Source organism: Oncorhynchus nerka, linkage group LG6 (genome assembly GCF_034236695.1).
Source record: "Oncorhynchus nerka isolate Pitt River linkage group LG6, Oner_Uvic_2.0, whole genome shotgun sequence".
NCBI lineage: Eukaryota > Metazoa > Chordata > Actinopteri > Salmoniformes > Salmonidae > Oncorhynchus > Oncorhynchus nerka.
Window position 1 is genome coordinate 18,889,590 of NC_088401.1, and position 19,478 is coordinate 18,909,067.

At 46.6% G+C, this 19,478-nt stretch overlaps 1 protein-coding gene across 1 annotated transcript in view; it reads right to left on the minus strand.

Annotated features, from left to right (window-relative positions):
* The window catches only part of LOC115115909 (phospholipid-transporting ATPase IB-like), a 115,832-nt gene that overhangs the window by 44,814 nt on the left and 51,540 nt on the right, over nt 1–19,478 (minus strand). The window contains 1 exon segment of the mRNA XM_065019347.1: nt 3,451–3,623. Coding sequence (XP_064875419.1) covers nt 3,451–3,623 — 173 coding nt within the window.

The window sequence follows — 19,478 nt, forward strand, 5'->3', positions numbered from 1 at the left end:
TCTCCATCTTGTTTGTTTAATGTTTTCACATTTTCTTTTAAACAAATTCTTATGTTCAATGACGGCCTAGGAACAATGGGTTAACTGCCTGTTCAGGGGCAGAACGACAGATTTGTACCTTGTCAGCTCGGGGGTTTGAACTTGCAACCTTCCGGTTACTAGTCCAACGCTCTAACCACTAGGCTTTGATAGGGAAGCTGAGAGGTTAAATATACTGTTTAGGTTTTCTACTGCCAGGTTTACACCTTCACTATTACAATGTAACGTTTTGTCCATCTAAAAGGGATTGCAATTGTTGTTGCCGAATTGGTTTTTGGTAGGTTTCCACACTACTTTAATTCCATCTATAGCATTTCTTTATATTATTCAGTTTCATTGGCTTCGATGCCTCATGATTGAGCATAGCTCTGTTCAAGTAGACTGATTTTGCTGTGATCTGATAGATGTGTCAGTGGGCTGACTGAACGCTCTGAGAGACTCTGGGTTGAGGTCACTGATGAAGTAGTCTACATTACTACTGCCAAGAGATGAGCTATAGATGTACCTACTGTAGGAGTCCCCTCAAAGCCTACCATTAACTATGTACATTCCCAGTGAGCAACAGAGCTGCAGGAGTTGTGACCCGTTTTTGTTGGTTATGTTGTCGTAATTGTGCCTAAGGGGGCATATAGGGGAGGGAGTGCTGTCACCTCCAGGCAGGTGTTTGTCCCCCAGTGTGCTGAGGGTGTCAGGTTCTTGTCTGGTTCTGGCATTTAGGTCGCCACAGACTAGTACATGTCCCTGGGCCTGGAAATGATTAATTTCCCCCTTCAGGATGGAGAAGCTGTCTTCATTAAAGTGTGTGGGGGGGTATAGGTAGCACACAGATATAGGTCTCTCTCTCTCTTCTCTCTAACTGATAACCCAGCAGAGATGATACAACAGCCATAACATACACATAAACAGCAGGAGAGGATCACAGCCACCTCTACCATGAGGCCCGGGGGGGCCCGGGGGGGAGCAGGAAGAAAACAGAGGAACAAAAAGAGGGGGAGGGTGGAATGGAGATATTTTGTAAGGCCTTGGAGACCCCAGTCCGGATATGGCTTTTATGCTAGGGAGAGTCAATTACTTCCCTCCTCACACACACACACACAACTGTCACAGCTGTTTGACGCGGAAACATGACTAAAAAAGGGAATGTAAATATTCTAGGAGACTTTGAGAGTACATTGTATGAATGAAGGGACAGATGGAGGCAGTATATATATATATACACACATACATACATACATACATACATACTTGAAGTCGGATGTTTGCATACACCTTAGCCAAATACATTTAACTCAGTTTTTCACCATTACTGACATTAAACCTAGTAAAAATTCCCTGTCTTAAGTCAGTTAGAATCACCAATGTATTGTAAGAATGTGAAATGTCAGAATAAAAGAGAGAATGATTTATTTCAGCTTTAATTTCTTTCTTCACATTCCCAGTGGGTCAGAAGTTTACATACACTCAATTAGTATTTGGTAGCATTGCCTTTAAATTGTTTAACTTAGGTCAAATGTTTTGGGTAGCCTTCCACAAGCTTCCCACAATAAGTTGGGTTAATTTTGGCCCATTCCTCCTTACAGAGCTGGTGTAATTTTGTCAAGTATGTAGGCCTCCTTGCTTGCACACGCTTTTTCAGTTCTGCCCACATATTTTCTATAGGATTGAGGTCAGGGCTGTGTGATGGCCACTCCAATACCTTGACTTTGTTGTCCTTAAGCCATTTTGCCACAACTTTGGAAGTATGCTTGGGGTCATTGTCCATTTGGAAGACCCATTTGCAACCAAGCTTTAACTTCCTGACGTCTTCAGATGTTGCTTCAATATATCCACATAATTTTCCTGCTTCATGATGTCATCTATTTTGTGAAGTACACCAGCAAAGCACCCCCACAACATGATGCTGCCACCCCCGTGCTTCACAGTTGGGATGGTGTTCTTCAGCTTGCAAGCCTCCCCCTTTTTGTTCCAAACATAACAATGGTCATTATGGCAAAACAGTTCTATTTTTGTTTCATCAGACCAGAGGACATTTCTCCAAAAAGTACCATCTTCGTCCCCATGTGCAGTTGCAAACCGTAGCCTAGCTTTTTTATAGCGGTTTTGGAGCAGTGACGTCTTCCTTGCTGAGCGGCCTTTCATGTCGATATAGGACTCACTTTACTGTGGATATAGATACTTTTGTTGTTCTGGGATTCATTTGCACTTTTCGCACCAAAGTACGTTCATCTCTAGGAGACAGAACGCGCCTCCTTCCTGAGCGTTATGATGGCTGCGTGGTCCCATGGTGTTTATACTTGCGTACTATTGATTGTACAGATGAACGTGGTACCTTCAGGCATTTTGAAATTACTCCCAAGGATGAACCAGACTTGTGGAGGTCTACAATTGTTTTTCTGAGGTCTTGGCTGATTTCTTCTGATTTTCCTATGATGTTAAGCAAAGAGGCACTGAGTTTGAAGGTAGAACCTGAAATACATCCGCAGGTACACCTCCAATTGACTCAAATGATGTCAATTAGCCTATCAGAAGCTTCTAAAGCCATGACATCATTTTCTGGAATTTTCCAAGCTGTTTAAAGGCAAAGTCAACTTGGTGTTAGTAAACTTCTGACCCACTGGAATTGTGATGCAGTGAATTATAAGTGAAATATTCTGTCTGTAAACAAATGTTGGAAAAAATGACTTTTGTCATTGCCAAAGTAGATGTCCTAACCGACTTGTTAACAAGACATTTGTCGAGTGGTTGAAAAACGAGTTAATGGACTCCAACCTACTTCAACTTCCCACTTCAACTGTGTGTATGTGTGTGTGTGTGTGGTGGGATAATAGCAGTAAGTGAGTCATGACTTTGACATTTCCATGTGGTGCGGTGTATTCCATTAACCACTGAGATCCATGCCAAGATTTTATGATCTACAGTCATTTACTAACACTATTAAAAAACAACCAGATCCTTTAGTCAGCACCAAGCCCAAAACACACCCCGCCAAGCCCAAAACACACCCCGCCAAGCCCAAAACACCCCCCCCCCCCAGCCCAAACACACCCCTCCAAGCCCAAACACACCCCCAAGCCCAAAACACACCCCCAAGCCCAAAACACACCCCCCAAGCCCAAAACACACACCCCCAAGCCCAAAACACACCCCTCCCCAAGCCCAAAACACACCCCTCCCCAAGCCCAAAACACACCCCTCCCCAAGCCCAAAACACACCCCTCCCCAAGCCCAAAACACACCCCCTCCAAGCTCAAAACACACCCCCAAGCTCAAAACACACACCCCCAAGCCCAAAACACACCACCCCCAAGCCCAAATCCCCCCCCCCAAGCCCAACGCTCTCCTTTCTCCCCGTGTGTGTGTCCTACATGAAGCAGATGCAGAATAGGATGTGTGTGCGAGTGTGTCTCTTACCTGCAGCAGATGACGGCCTTGCAGGACAGGGCGAGGTCTAGGAAGGCTTGGCGGAGCTCGAAGGACAGGGCGTATTTCAGGGTCTGTCCATCGATGATCAGAGCCAACTCATTCTCCTTCCCCAGAGAGTCACCCAGAGACATACAGTGAGCTGTCAGGGTGGCACGTGTTGCCTGGGGAGGGCAAGAGAAAGAGGGGATTCAACACACACACACACAGTATATATTCTTCATCTACAGGTTAAGCAGAAGTGGAGATGCAAAAGTATACAATTGAAAATAAACACACACACTTCTTACACGTACATGAACAGGCTGGAGAGAGTGAGACAGTAGTGTGGACAAAGAGGAGAGAGTGAGACAGTAGTGTGGACAAAGAGGAGAGAGTGAGACAGTAGTGTGGACAAAGAGGAGAGAGTGAGACAGTAGTGTGGACAAAGAGGAGAGAGTGAGACAGTAGAGTGGACAAAGAGGAGAGAGTGAGACAGTAGTGTGGACAAAGAGGAGAGAGTGAGACAGTAGTGTGGACAAAGAGGAGAGAGTGAGACAGTAGTGTGGACAAAGAGGAGAGAGTGAGACAGTAGTGTGGACAAAGAGGAGAGAGTGAGACAGTAGAGGGACAAAGAGGAGAGAGTGAGACAGTAGAGGGACAAAGAGGAGAGAGTGAGACAGTAGAGGGACAAAGAGGAGAGAGAGAGACAGTAGAGGGACAAAGAGGAGAGAGAGAGACAGTAGAGGGACAAAGAGGAGATAGAGAGAGAGTAGAGGGACAGAGGAGAGAGAGAGACAGTAGTGTGGACAAAGAGGAGAGAGTGAGACAATAGAGGGACAAAGAGGAGAGAGAGACAGTAGAGGGACAAAGAGGAGAGAGTGAGACAATAGAGGGACAAAGAGGAGAGAGAGAGACAATAGAGGGACAAAGAGGAGAGAGAGAGACAAGAGGAGAGAGAGACAATAGAGGGACAAAGATGAGAGAGAGACAATAGAGGGACAAAGAGGAGACAGTAGAGGAGAGAGTGAGACAGTAGTGTGGACAAAGAGGAGAGAGTGAGACAGAGGGACAAAGAGGAGAGAGTGAGACAGTAGTGTGGACAAAGAGGAGAGAGTGAGACAGTAGTGTGGACAAAGAGGAGAGAGTGAGACAGTAGAGGGACAAATAGGAGAGAGAGAGACAGTAGTGTGGACAAATAGGAGAGAGAGAGACAGTAGTGTGGACAAAGAGGAGAGAGTGAGACAGTAGTGTGGACAAAGAGGAGAGAGTGAGACAGTAGTGTGGACAAAGAGGAGAGAGTGAGACAGTAGTGTGGACAAAGCAGAGAGTGAGACAGTAGTGTGGACAAAGCAGAGAGTGAGACAGTAGAGGGACAAAGAGGAGAGAGTGAGACAGTAGAGGGACAAAGAGGAGAGAGTGAGACAGTAGTGTGGAAAAAGAGGAGAGAGTGAGACAGTAGTGTGGACAAAGAGGAGAGAGTGAGACAATAGAGGGACAAAGAGGAGAGAGAGAGACGAGAGGAGAGAGAGACAGTAGAGGAGAGAGTGAGACAGTAGAGGGACAAAGAGGAGAGAGTGAGACAGTAGAGGGACAAAGAGGAGAGAGTGAGACAATAGAGGGACAAAGAGGAGAGAGAGAGACAATAGAGGGACAAAGAGGAGAGAGAGAGACAAGAGGAGAGAGAGACAATAGCGGGACAAAGATGAGAGTGAGACAGTAGAGGGACAAAGATGAGAGAGAGACAGTAGAGGGACAAAGACGAGAGAGAGACAGTAGAGGGACAAAGAGGAGAGAGTGAGACAGTAGAGGGACAAAGAGGAGAGAGTGAGACAGTAGATGGACAAAGAGGAGAGAGTGAGACAGTAGATGGACAAAGAGGAGTGAGTGAGACAATAGAGGGACAAAGAAGAGAGAGAGACAGTAGAGGGACAAAGAGGAGAGAGAGACAGTAGAGGGACAAAGAGGATAGAGAGACAGTAGAGGGACAAAGAGGATAGAGTGAGACAATAGAGGGACAAAGAGGATAGAGTGAGACAATAGAGGGACAAAGAGGATAGAGTGATACAGTAGAGGGACAAAGAGGAGAGAGTGAGACAGTAGAGGGACAAAGAGGAGAGAGTGAGACAGTAGAGGGACAAAGAGGAGAGAGTGAGACAGTAGAGGGACAAAGAGGAGAGAGTGAGACAGTAGAGGGACAAAGAGGAGAGAGTGAGACAGTAGAGGGACAAAGAGGAGAGAGTGAGACAGTAGAGGGACAAAGAGAGAGTGAGACAATAGAGGGACAAAGAGAGAGTGAGACAGTAGAGGGACAAAGAGAGAGTGAGACAGTAGAGGGACAAAGAGAGAGTGAGACAGTAGAGGGACAAAGAGAGAGTGAGACAGTAGAGGGACAAAGAGAGAGTGAGACAGTAGAGGGACAAAGAGAGAGTGAGACAGTAGAGGGACAAAGAGAGAGTGAGACAATAGACGGACAAAGAGAGAGTGAGACAGTAGAGGGACAAAGAGAGAGTGAGACAGAGGGACAAAGAGAGAGTGAGACAGTAGAGGGACAAAGAGAGAGTGAGACAATAGAGGGACAAAGAGAGAGTGAGACAGTAGAGGGACAAAGAGAGAGTGAGACAGTAGAGGGACAAAGAGAGAGTGAGACAGTAGAGGGACAAAGAGAGAGTGAGACAGTAGAGGGACAAAGAGAGAGTGAGACAATAGAGGGACAAAGAGAGAGTGAGACAGTAGAGGGACAAATAGAGAGTGAGACAATAGAGGGACAAAGAGAGAGTGAGACAGTAGAGGGACAAAGAGAGAGTGAGACAGTAGAGGGACAAAGAGAGAGTGAGACAGTAGAGGGACAAAGAGGAGAGAGTGAGACAGTAGAGGGACAAAGAGATAGTGAGACAGTAGAGGGACAAAGAGAGAGAGTGAGACAGTAGAGGGACAAAGAGGAGAGAGTGAGACAGTAGAGGGACAAAGAGGAGAGAGTGAGACAGTAGAGGGACAAAGAGGAGAGAGTGAGACAGTAGAGGGACAAAGAGAGAGTGAGACAGTAGAGGGACAAAGAGAGAGTGAGACAGTAGAGGGACAAAGAGAGAGTGAGACAATAGAGGGACAAAGAGAGAGTGAGACAGTAGAGGGACAAAGAGAGAGTGAGACAGTAGAGGGACAAAGAGAGAGTGAGACAATAGAGGGACAAAGAGAGAGTGAGACAGTAGAGGGACAAAGAGAGAGTGAGACAGTAGAGGGACAAAGAGAGAGTGAGACAGTAGAGGGACAAAGAGGAGAGAGTGAGACAGTAGAGGGACAAAGAGATAGTGAGACAGTAGAGGGACAAAGAGGATAGTGAGACAGTAGAGGGACAAAGAGAGAGTGAGACAGTAGAGGGACAAAGAGAGAGTGAGACAGTAGAGGGACAAAGAGAGAGTGAGACAGTAGAGGGACAAAGAGAGAGTGAGACAGTAGAGGGACAAAGAGAGAGTGAGACAGTAGAGGGACAAAGAGAGAGTGAGACAATAGAGGGACAAAGAGAGAGTGAGACAGTAGAGGGACAAAGAGAGAGTGAGACAGTAGAGGGACAAAGAGAGAGTGAGACAGTAGAGGGACAAAGAGATAGTGAGACAGTAGAGGGACAAAGAGATAGTGAGACAGTAGAGGGACAAAGAGGAGAGAGTGAGACAGTAGAGGGACAAAGAGGAGAGAGTGAGACAGTAGAGGGACAAAGAGGAGAGAGTGAGACAGTAGAGGGACAAAGAGGAGATAGTGAGACAGTAGAGGGACAAAGAGGAGAGAGTGAGACAATAGAGGGACAAAGAGGAGAGAGAGAGACAAGAGGAGAGAGAGACAATAGAGGGACAAAGAGGAGAGAGTGAGACAGTAGAGGGACAAAGAGGAGAGAGTGAGACAATAGAGGGACAAAGAGGAGAGAGAGAGACAAGAGGAGAGAGAGACAATAGAGGGACAAAGATGAGAGTGAGACAGTAGAGGGACAAAGAGGAGAGAGTGAGACAGTAGAGGGACAAAGAGAGAGTGAGACAGTAGAGGGACAAAGAGAGAGTGAGACAGTAGAGGGACAAAGAGAGAGTGAGACAATAGAGGGACAAAGAGAGAGTGAGACAGTAGAGGGACAAAGAGAGAGTGAGACAGTAGAGGGACAAAGAGAGAGTGAGACAATAGAGGGACAAAGAGAGAGTGAGACAGTAGAGGGACAAATAGAGAGTGAGACAATAGAGGGACAAAGAGAGAGTGAGACAGTAGAGGGACAAAGAGAGAGAGTGAGACAGTAGAGGGACAAAGAGAGAGTGAGACAGTAGAGGGACAAAGACAAAGAGAGTGAGACAGTAGAGGGACAAAGAGAGAGTGAGACAGTAGAGGGACAAAGAGATAGTGAGACAGTAGAGGGACAAAGAGGAGAGAGTGAGACAGTAGAGGGACAAAGAGGAGAGAGTGAGACAGTAGAGGGACAAAGAGATAGTGAGACAGTAGAGGGACAAAGAGGAGATAGTGAGACAGTAGAGGGACAAAGAGGAGAGAGTGAGACAATAGAGGGACAAAGAGGAGAGAGAGAGACAATAGAGGGACAAAGAGGAGAGAGTGAGACAGTAGAGGGACAAAGAGGAGAGAGTGAGACAATAGAGGGACAAAGAGGAGAGAGAGAGACAAGAGGAGAGAGAGACAATAGAGGGACAAAGATGAGAGTGAGACAGTAGAGGGACAAAGAGGAGAGAGAGACAGTAGAGGGACAAAGAGGAGAGAGAGACAGTAGATGGACAAAGAGGAGAGAGTGAGACAGTAGAGGGACAAAGAGGAGAGAGTGAGACAGTAGAGGGACAAAGAGAGAGAGTGAGACAGTAGAGGGACAAAGAGGAGAGAGAGACAGTAGAGGGACAAAGAGGAGAGAGAGACAGTAGAGGGACAAAGAGGAGAGAGAGACAATAGAGGGACAAAGAGGAGAGAGTGAGACAAGTAGAGGGACAAAGAGGAGAGAGTGAGACAATAGAGGGACAAAGAGGAGAGAGAGAGACAAGAGGGACAGAGACAATAGAGGGACAAAGATGAGAGTGAGACAGTAGAGGGACAAAGAGGAGAGAGAGACAGTAGAGGGACAAAGAGGAGAGAGAGACAGTAGATGGACAAGGAGGAGCGAGTGAGACAGTAGATGGACAAGGAGGAGCGAGTGAGACAATAGAGGGACAAAGGAGAGAGTGAGACAGTAGAGGGACAAAGAGGAGAGAGAGACAGTAGAGGGACAAAGAGGAGAGAGAGACAGTAGAGGGACAAAGAGGAGAGAGAGACAGTAGAGGGACAAAGAGGAGAGAGTGAGACAATAGAGGGACAAAGAGGAGAGAGTGAGACAATAGAGGGACAAAGAGGAGAGAGTGAGACAGTAGAGGGACAAAGAGGAGAGAGTGAGACAGTAGAGGGACAAAGAGGAGAGAGTGAGACAGTAGAGGGACAAAGAGGAGAGAGTGAGACAGTAGAGGGACAAAGAGGAGAGAGTGAGACAGTAGAGGGACAAAGAGGAGAGAGTGAGACAGTAGAGGGACAAAGAGAGAGTGAGACAGTAGAGGGACAAAGATAGCCCAACATTGTGAAAGGAAAGGCTTGAGTGAGGCAGGAAGAAGGAGATATCCATATCTTAATAATGAGGTTGCTGCTCGGGGCAATATGAACCTCTATACATAAGTAGCAACACAATCTGTGAAACACACCGATACCCAGGCACAAATCACACACACACACAGTTCATGCGTGCAGCCCTGGTTGTGTTTGTTGGACCTGTTTATTGGGCTGTAGTTTGGGGCAGTTTTGAAGGAGTTGTTGATAATAAAGGAACAGACTAATAGAGAAAACAAACATCCCATCGCCTCTAATGAGAACCATGTGGCCAGGCAGACACACACCACCACCACCACACAGCCCACACACACTTAAACCATACACACACTTGAGTAATACAAGACTTAATCCACACACAAACACTTTTACAGAACATGTATACACTGTACATTCAAACTGTAAACAGACACTTTCACAATGTTCAGGATATAACGTCAGATAGACTGTCAAAATCACAATCCCAGGCACAAACAGACATTGATTGTCCTAATATTTCTACATTCCATTCTTTTACTTTTTAGATTCATGTGTTATTGTTGTGTATTGTTAGATACTACAGCAGTGTAGGAGCTAGGAACACAAGCATTTAGTTAGATACTACAGCAGTGTTGGAGCTAGGAACACAAGCATTTAGTTAGATACTACAGCAGTGTAGGAGCTAGGAACACAAGCATTTAGTTAGATACTATACTAGGAACACAAGCATACAGCAGTGTAGGAGCTAGGAACACAAGCATTTAGTTAGATACTACAGCAGTGTAGGAGCTAGGAACACAAGCATTTAGTTAGATACTACAGCAGTGTAGGAGCTAGGAACACAAGCATTTAGTTAGATACTACAGCAGTGTAGGAGCTTTAGGAGATACTACAGCAGTGTAGGAGCTAGGAACACAAGCATTTAGTTAGATACTACAGCAGTGTAGGAGCTAGGAACACAAGCATTTAGTTAGATACTACAGCAGTGTAGGAGCTAGGAACACAAGCATTTAGTTAGATACTACAGCAGTGTAGGAGCTAGGAACACAAGCATTTAGTTAGATACTACAGCAGTGTAGGAGCTAGGAACACAAGCATTTAGTTAGAACTACAAGTGTAGGAGCTATTTAGTTAGATACTACAGCAGTGTAGGAGCTAGGAACACAAGCATTTAGTTAGATACTACAGCAGTGTAGGAGCTAGGAACACAAACACAAGCATTTAGTTAGATACTACAGCAGTGTAGGAGCTAGGAACACAAGCATTTAGTTAGATACTACAGCAGTGTAGGAGCTAGGAACACAAGCATTTAGTTAGATACTACAGCAGTGTAGGAGCTAGGAACACAAGCATTTAGTTAGATACTACAGCAGTGTAGGAGCTGTAGGCATTTAGTTAGATACTGTACAGCAGTAGGAACACAAGCATTTAGTTAGATACTACAGCAGTGTAGGAGCTAGGAACACAAGCATTTAGTTAGATAGGAACACAAGCATTTAGCAGCAGTGTAGGAGCTAGGAACACAAGCATTTAGTTAGATACTACAGCAGTGTAGGAGCTAGGAACACAAGCATTTAGTTAGATACTACAGCAGTGTAGGAGCTAGTGAACACAAGCATTTAGTTAGATACTACAGCAGTGTAGGAGCTAGGAACACAAGCATTTAGTTAGATACTACAGCAGTGTAGGAGCTAGGAACACAAGCATTTAGTTAGATACTACAGCAGTGTAGGAGCTAGGAACACAAGCATTTAGTAGTTAGAGCTACAAGCATTTAGTTAGATACAGCAGTGTAGGAGCTAGGAACACAAGCATTTAGTTAGATACTACAGCAGTGTAGGAGCTAGGAACACAAGCATTTAGTTAGATACTACAGCAGTGTAGGAGCTTTAGAACACAAGCATTTAGTTAGATACTACAGCAGTGTAGGAGCTAGGAACACAAGCATTTAGTTAGATACTACAGCAGTGTAGGAGCTAGGAACACAAGCATTTAGTTAGATACTACAGCAGTGTAGGAGCTAGGAACACAAGCATTTAGTTAGATACTTTACAGCAGTGTAGGAGCTAGGAACACAAGCATTTAGTTAGATACTACAGCAGTGTAGGAGCTAGCTAGGAACACAAGCATTTAGTTAGATACTACAGCAGTGTAGGAGCTAGGAACACAAGCATTTAGTTAGATACTACAGCAGTGTAGGAGCTAGGAACACAAGCATTTAGTTAGATACTACAGCAGTGTAGGAGCTTTAGGAACACAAGCATTTAGTTAGATACTACAGCAGTGTAGGAGCTAGGAACACAAGCATTTAGTTAGATACTACAGCAGTGTAGGAGCTAGGAACACAAGCATTTAGTTAGATACTACAGCAGTGTAGGAGCTAGGAACACAAGCATTTAGTTAGATACTACAGCAGTGTAGGAGCTAGGAACACAAGCATTTAGTTAGATACTACAGCAGTGTAGGAGCTAGGAACACAAGCATTTAGTTAGATACTACAGCAGTGTAGGAGCTAGGAACACAAGCATTTAGTTAGATACTACAGCAGTGTAGGAGCTAGGAACACAAGCATTTAGTTAGATACTACAGCAGTGTAGGAGCTAGGCACAAGCATAGATACTACAGAACACAAGCATTTAGTTAGATACTACAGCAGTGTAGGAGCTTTAGGAACACAAGCATTTAGTTAGATACTACAGCAGTGTTGGAGCTAGGAACACAAGCATTTAGTTAGATACTACAGCAGTGTAGGAGCTAGGAACACAAGCATTTAGTTAGATACTACAGCAGTGTAGGAGCTAGGAACACAAGCATTTAGTTAGATACTACAGCAGTGTTGGAGCTAGGAACACAAGCATTTAGTTAGATACTACAGCAGTGTAGGAGCTAGGAACACAAGCATTTAGTTAGATACTACAGCAGTGTAGGAGCTAGGAACACAAGCATTTAGTTAGATACTACAGCAGTGTAGGAGCTAGGAACACAAGCATTTAGTTAGATACTACAGCAGTGTAGGAGCTAGGAACACACAGCATTTAGTTAGATACTACAGCAGTGTAGGAGCTAGAACAACAAGCATTTAGCCCCAAGCATAGATACTACAGCAGTGTAGGAGCTAGGAACACAAGCATTTAGTTAGATACTACAGCAGTGTAGGAGCTAGGAACACAAGCATTTAGTTAGATACTACAGCAGTGTAGGAGCTAGGAACACAAGCATTTCACTACACCCATAATAACATCTGATTTGAATACAGACTTTATGGACTCAATGAACCAACAGAGAAGACAGGATTATTTCCAGTCAGATGACCCCAGCTCATCCCTGTGATCTGAACAGATTTGACCCCTCTGGCAACTGACCAGTGTGGGAGAAACTACACACTAATCACACACACACACTCCCTTTCTTTCACCCAGACCAACATTCTTTTTGCCCCCTGCTTCCCTCCAAAATGTATACACGCAAGCGCACACACACACACACACACACAAAAACTGATCCAGCAACGTGCTCTCAACGTGTTCTCTCAGTCTTGGACTTTGTGTTTCTCTTCTAGTCCAGAATTCCTGTTTGCATTTACCTTCTCCCAAACAAGGGGAGAGTAAAACAAAGAGAATGACAGGATATTACCGGTTGTCAGAGTTGTGCAAATCAAAGTCCCTGAGTGTGTGTGACTGTATGAGAACGTGAGCGTGTGCTTGGGTTTGTGTTTAGGGACACAGTCAGCTAAAGTCCCATCCATCTGCTCCAGCGCAACCTCAATTAAAAAATGAAGAACCTTGTGCCTGTTGTCAGGATTACTTCATCTAACACCCACACTGTTATCATGAGGTAGTTTGGTGTAGAGGGGTCGTCACACTGTTATTATGAGGTAGTTTGGTGTAGAGGGGCCGTCACACTGTTATTATGAGGTAGTTTGGTGTAGAGGGGCCGTCACACTGTTATCATGAGGTAGTTTGGTGTAGAGGGGCCGTCACACTGTTATTATGAGGTAGTTTGGTGTAGAGGGGCCATCACACTGTTATCATGAGGTAGTTTGGTGTAGAGGGGCCATCACACTGTTATCATGAGGTAGTTTGGTGTAGAGGGGCCATCACACTGTTATCATGAGGTAGTTTGGTGTAGAGGGGCCATCACACTGTTATCATGAGGTAGTTTGGTGTAGAGGGCCGTCACACTGTTATCATGAGGTAGTTTGGTGTAGAGGGGCCGTCACACTGTTATTATGAGGTAGTTTGGTGTAGAGGGGCCATCACACTGTTATCATGAGGTAGTTTGGTGTAGAGGGCCGTCACACTGTTATCATGAGGTAGTTTGGTGTAGAGGGGCCGTCACACTGTTATCATGAGGTAGTTTGGTGTAGAGGGGCCGTCACACTGTTATTATGAGGTAGTTTGGTGTAGAGGGGCCGTCACACTGTTATCATGAGGTAGTTTGGTGTAGAGGGGCCGTCACACTGTTATTATGAGGTAGTTTGGTGTAGAGGGCCGTCACACTGTTATCATGAGGTAGTTTGGTGTAGAGGGCCGTCACACTGTTATCATGAGGTAGTTTGGTGTAGAGGGGCCGTCACACTGTTATTATGAGGTAGTTTGGTGTAGAGGGGCCGTCACACTGTTATCATGAGGTAGTTTGGTGTAGAGGGGCCGTCACACTGTTATTATGAGGTAGTTTGGTGTAGAGGGGCCGTCACACTGTTATCATGAGGTAGTTTGGTGTAGAGGGGCCGTCACACTGTTATCATGAGGTAGTTTGGTGTAGAGGGCCGTCACACTGTTATTACGAGGTAGTTTGTGGCCGACACACTGTTATTACGAGGTAGTTTGTGGCCGACACACTGTTATTACGAGGTAGTTTGTGGCCGACACACTGTTATTACGAGGTGGTTTGTGGCCGACACACTGTTATTACGAGGTGGTTTGTGGCCGACACACTGTTATTACGAGGTGGTTTGTGGCCGACACACTGTTATTACGAGGTGGTTTGTGGCCGACACACTGTTATTACGAGGTGGTTTGTGGCCGACACACTGTTATTACGAGGTAGTTTGTGGCCGACACACTGTTATTACGAGGTAGTTTGTGGCAGACACACTGTTATTACGAGGTGGTTTGTGGCCGACACACTGTTATTATGAGGTAGTTTGTGGCCGACACACTGTTATTACGAGGTAGTTTGTGGCCGACACAAAATCATGAGATATTACAGCCTACCTACATCATCACAATTACACTCCCCAAGCAATAACCAACACACTGTGCTACACACACACACACACACACACACACACACACACCTCAATGAGTCCAACTGGAAGCAAACAGTGTAATGGCCTAACACGTTGGTGCTAATAACCCACAGGTACTTGTCACAGCAGAGAGACATGCACACACACTAGCTAACAGATCGGAAACTAACATATTAACTGATTAAAAATCTTTGTCAAACAGTCATTAGTAAACTATAAATCATCATACATCATTGCTTTATGTAACTTTTAACACCCCATATCTTTCTTAATGTAAAAGTAACCATTTGGATCGTCCTGCGTATCTACAGTTAAGAGATACTGCAGACTGTAAAATGACTGGCATCTCTGACGTCACTGCATGAATTCCTCTCATACAAATAACTCCCTATGTTTGGGGGCAATCAAGTACTGTACATTTTTCCATGTCACCGGATGACAGATCTCTCAGTAAAGGCATTTTCAGTTCCAAACAAAATGTTATTTTTCATATGCATCTGCGCTGGGAACAGGCTTGAACACAGATTCACACACACACTGTAAACCTTTCTCTCAGGCTCTTGTGTGAAATCTTCTCAGGTTTATATTTAGAGCTGGGCAGAAAGGTTCAGATGGTGTGACATATCACAGATCACCTTCTCTCAGCACACACACGCACACATGCACACACACGCGCACACACACGCACACACACATGCACACACACGCGCACACACACGCACACATACGCGCACACACGCACACGCACACACACACGCACACATGCACACACACACGAGAGAATGAGGGAGTTGGGTACGGTAGTGAGGCGGTGAGGTGAGAGTAGAATGAGTAAGAGGGACGTTGAGAGGGTGGAGAGGGGGGTATGTGAGGGGGAACGGGGTATGTGAGGGAGAGGGGGTATTGGTTAGTATGTTGGAGGGTGGTATATGAGGAGGGTATGGTTAGTATGTGGGAGGGGGTATGAGGCGGAGGGGGTATGTGAGGGAGAGGGGGTATGGTTAGTATGTGTGAGGGGGTATGGTTAGTATGTGTGAGGGGGTATGGTTAGTATGTGGAAGGGGGTTTATGAGGGAGAGGGGGTATGTGAGGGAGAGGGGGTATGTGAGGGAGAGGGGGTATGTGAGGGAGAGGGGGGTATGGTTAGTATGTGTGAGGGGGTATGGTTAGTATGGTTAGTATGAGGGGGTATGTGAGGGAGAGGGGGTATGGTTAGTATGTGTGAGGGGGTATGTGAGGGAGAGGGGGTATGTGAGGGAGAGGGGGTATGGTTAGTATGTGTGAGGGGGTATGTGAGGGAGAGGGGGTATGGTTAGTATGTGGAAGGGGGTATGTGAGGGAGAGGGGTATGGTTAGTATGTGTGAGGGGGTGAATGAGTAAAAAGGGGATGGTGGGTTAGAGAGGGGCGAGGAGACAGACACGCTCATATCTAACAGACACACGCCGACACCCCCCCCACACACACACACACACACGATCTCCAAAGACAAACATTGGCAGTAGAATGGCCTTACTGAAGAGATCAGTGATTTTCAACGTGGCACCGTCATAGGACGCCACTGTTCCAACAAGTCAGTTTGTCAAATTCTAGAGCTGCCCCAGTCAACTGTAAGTGCTTTTATTGTGACGTGGAAACATCTAGGAGCAACAACGGCTGAGTGGTAGGCCACACAAGCTCCCAGAATAGGACCGCCGAGGACTGAAGCGCGTAGCGCGTAAAATAATTGTCTGTCCTTGGTTCCAACACTCACTACCGAAGGTCCAAACTGTCTCTAGCAGCGACGTCAGCACAAAAACTGTTCGTCGGGAGCTTCATGAAATGGGTTTTCATGGCCGAGCAGCTGCACACAAGCCTAAGATCACCATGCAATGCCAAGCATCGGCTGGAGTGGTGTAAAGCTCACCGTCACTGGACTCTGGAGCAGTGGAAGCGTGTTCTCTGGAGTGGTGTAAAACTCACCGTCACTGGACTCTGGAGCAGTGGAAATGAGTTCTCTGGAGTGGTGTAAAACTCACCACCACTGGACTCTGGAGTGGTGTAAAACTCACCGTCACTGGACTCTGGAGCAGTGGAAATGAGTTCTCTGGAGTGGTGTAAAACTCACCACCACTGGACTCTGGAGCAGTGGAAGCGTGTTCTCTGGAGTGGTGTAAAACTCACCACCACTGGACTCTGGAGCAGTGGAAATGAGTTCTCTGGAGTGGTGTAAAACTCACCGTCACTGGACTCTGGAGCAGTGGAAATGAGTTCTCTGGAGTGGTGTAAAACTCACCACCACTGGACTCTGGAGCAGTGGAAATGAGTTCTCTGGAGTGGTGTAAAACTCACCGTCACTGGACTCTGGAGCAGTGGAAGCGTGTTCTCTGGAGTGATGTAAAACTCACCACCACTGGACTCTGGAGTGGTGTAAAACTCACCGTCACTGGACTCTGGAGCAGTGGAAGCGTGTTCTCTGGAGTGGTGTAAAACTCACCACCACTGGACTCTGGAGCAGTGGAAGCGTGTTCTCTGGAGTGGTGTAAAACTCACCGTCACTGGACTCTGGAGCAGTGGAAATGAGTTCTCTGGAGTGGTGTAAAACTCACCGTCACTGGACTCTGGAGCAGTGGAAATGAGTTCTCTGGAGTGGTGTAAAACTCACCGTCACTGGACTCTGGAGCAGTGGAAGCGTGTTCTCTGGAGTGATGTAAAACTCACCACCACTGGACTCTGGAGTGGTGTAAAACTCACCGTCACTGGACTCTGGAGCAGTGGAAGCGTGTTCTCTGGAGTGGTGTAAAACTCACCACCACTGGACTCTGGAGCAGTGGAAATGTGTTCTCTGGAGTGGTGTAAAACTCACCGTCACTGGACTCTGGAGCAGTGGAAATGAGTTCTCTGGAGTGGTGTAAAACTCACCACCACTGGACTCTGGAGTGGTGTAAAACTCACCGTCACTGGACTCTGGAGCAGTGGAAATGAGTTCTCTGGAGTGGTGTAAAACTCACCACCACTGGACTCTGGAGCAGTGGAAATGAGTTCTCTGGAGTGGTGTAAAACTCACCGTCACTGGACTCTGGAGCAGTGGAAATGAGTTCTCTGGAGTGGTGTAAAACTCACCGTCACTGGACTCTGGAGCAGTGGAAATGAGTTCTCTGGAGTGGTGTAAAACTCACCGTCACTGGACTCTGGAGCAGTGGAAATGAGTTCTCTGGAGTGGTGTAAAACTCACCGTCACTGGACTCTGGAGCAGTGGAAATGAGTTCTCTGGAGTGGTGTAAAACTCACCACCACTGGACTCTGGAGCAGTGGAAGCGTGTTCTCTGGAGTGGTGTAAAACTCACCGTCACTGGACTCTGGAGCAGTGGAAATGAGTTCTCTGGAGTGGTGTAAAACTCACCACCACTGGACTCTGGAGTGGTGTAAAACTCACCGTCACTGGACTCTGGAGCAGTGGAAATGAGTTCTCTGGAGTGGTGTAAAACTCACCGTCACTGGACTCTGGAGCAGTGGAAATGAGTTCTCTGGAGTGGTGTAAAACTCACCGTCACTGGACTCTGGAGCAGTGGAAATGAGTTCTCTGGAGTGGTGTAAAACTCACCGTCACTGGACTCTGTGTTCTCTGTTTCAGGCCCCTTAGTTCCAGTGAAGGGAAATCTTAACGCTATAGCATACAATCACATTCTAGACAATTCTGTGCTTCCAACTTTGTGGCAACAGTTTGGGGAAGGCCCTTTCCTGTTTCAGCATGACAATGCCCCTGTGCACTAAGCAAGGTCCATACAGAGATGGTTTGTAGAGATGGGTGTGGAAGAACTTGACAGAGGCTTGGCTCAACCCCATCAAACACCTTTGGGATGAATTGGAATGCTGAATGCGAGCCAGGCCAAATCGCCCAACATCAGCGCCCGACCTCACTAATGGTCGTGACTGAATGGAAGCAAGTCCCCGCAGCAATGTTCAAACATCGAGTGGGAAGCCTTTCCAGAAGAGTGGAGGCTGTTATAGCAGCAAAGGGGGGACCAACTCCATATTAATGCCCATGATTTTGGAATGAGATGTTCGATGAGCAGGTGTCCACATACCTTTGGCTCTGTAGTGTGTGTGTGATGATTAATGAGCAGCACAGTGAAGAGGTTTGTGTTTGACTTGTAATGCGGGCGGTGTGACAGGACAGAGGGGGGTTGTGGGTAAGATTGATGAAATGTATATCCAACACTATGAGCCTGATCTGTAAAAGCCACCACCTCTACTGTAAAGACTGGTGTGTGTGTATGTGAGATATTTGATATAAAGGTGACAGATGGACATGTCACTGTGTAAGCGTCACAGGTCACCATGTTTACCCAGGAGGCATTGCTTAGAGGGTTTGTTTTGACGAAAGAGAGCACCAAAAGGAGAACTCATCACCCTCAGATGGCTCCATATATCCCGCTCTCCAGTACCTCTACCCCTCTCCAGTACCTCTACCCCTCTCCCAGTACCAGTACCCCTCTCTCCAGTACCAGTACCCCTCTCTCCAGTACCTCTACCCCTCTCTCCAGTACCCGTCTCTCCAGTACCCCCCTCTCCAGTACCTCTACCCTCTCTCCAGTTCCTCTACCCCTCTCTCCAGTTCCTCTACCCCTCTCTCCAGTTCCTCTACCCCTCTCTCCAGTTCCTCTACCCCTCTCTCCAGTTCCTCTACCCCTCTCTCCAGTACCTCTACCCCTCTCTCCAGTACCCCTCTCTCCAGTACCTCTACCCCTCTCTCCAGTACCTCTACCCCTCTCTCCAGTTCCTCTACCCCTCTCTCCAGTACCTCTTTCCAGTTCCCATCCCTCTTTCTCTCTCTCTATTTCACTTTGTCTCTACCCCTCTCTCCAGTTCCTCTACCCTCTCTCCAGTACCTCTACCCCTCTCTCCAGTACCCCTCTCTCCAGTACCTCTACCCCTCTCTCCAGTACCTCTACCCCTCTCTCCAGGTCCTCTACCCCTCTCTCCAGTACCTCTTTCCAGTTCCCATCCCTCTTTCTCTCTCTTAATCTATTTCACTTTGTCTCTCCCTTTTACCTCCAGATGTTTATCTCGCACATAAAACACACACACACACACACACCTCTTCCTGTGTACAGAGGGGTTGCTGACAGATGTATAGATAGCAGCGTGAAGGAGACATGGAAAGGGGGAAGAAAAGAGGGGAGGGAGGGAGACATCCGCCTGACTACCAACCACAAGATCAA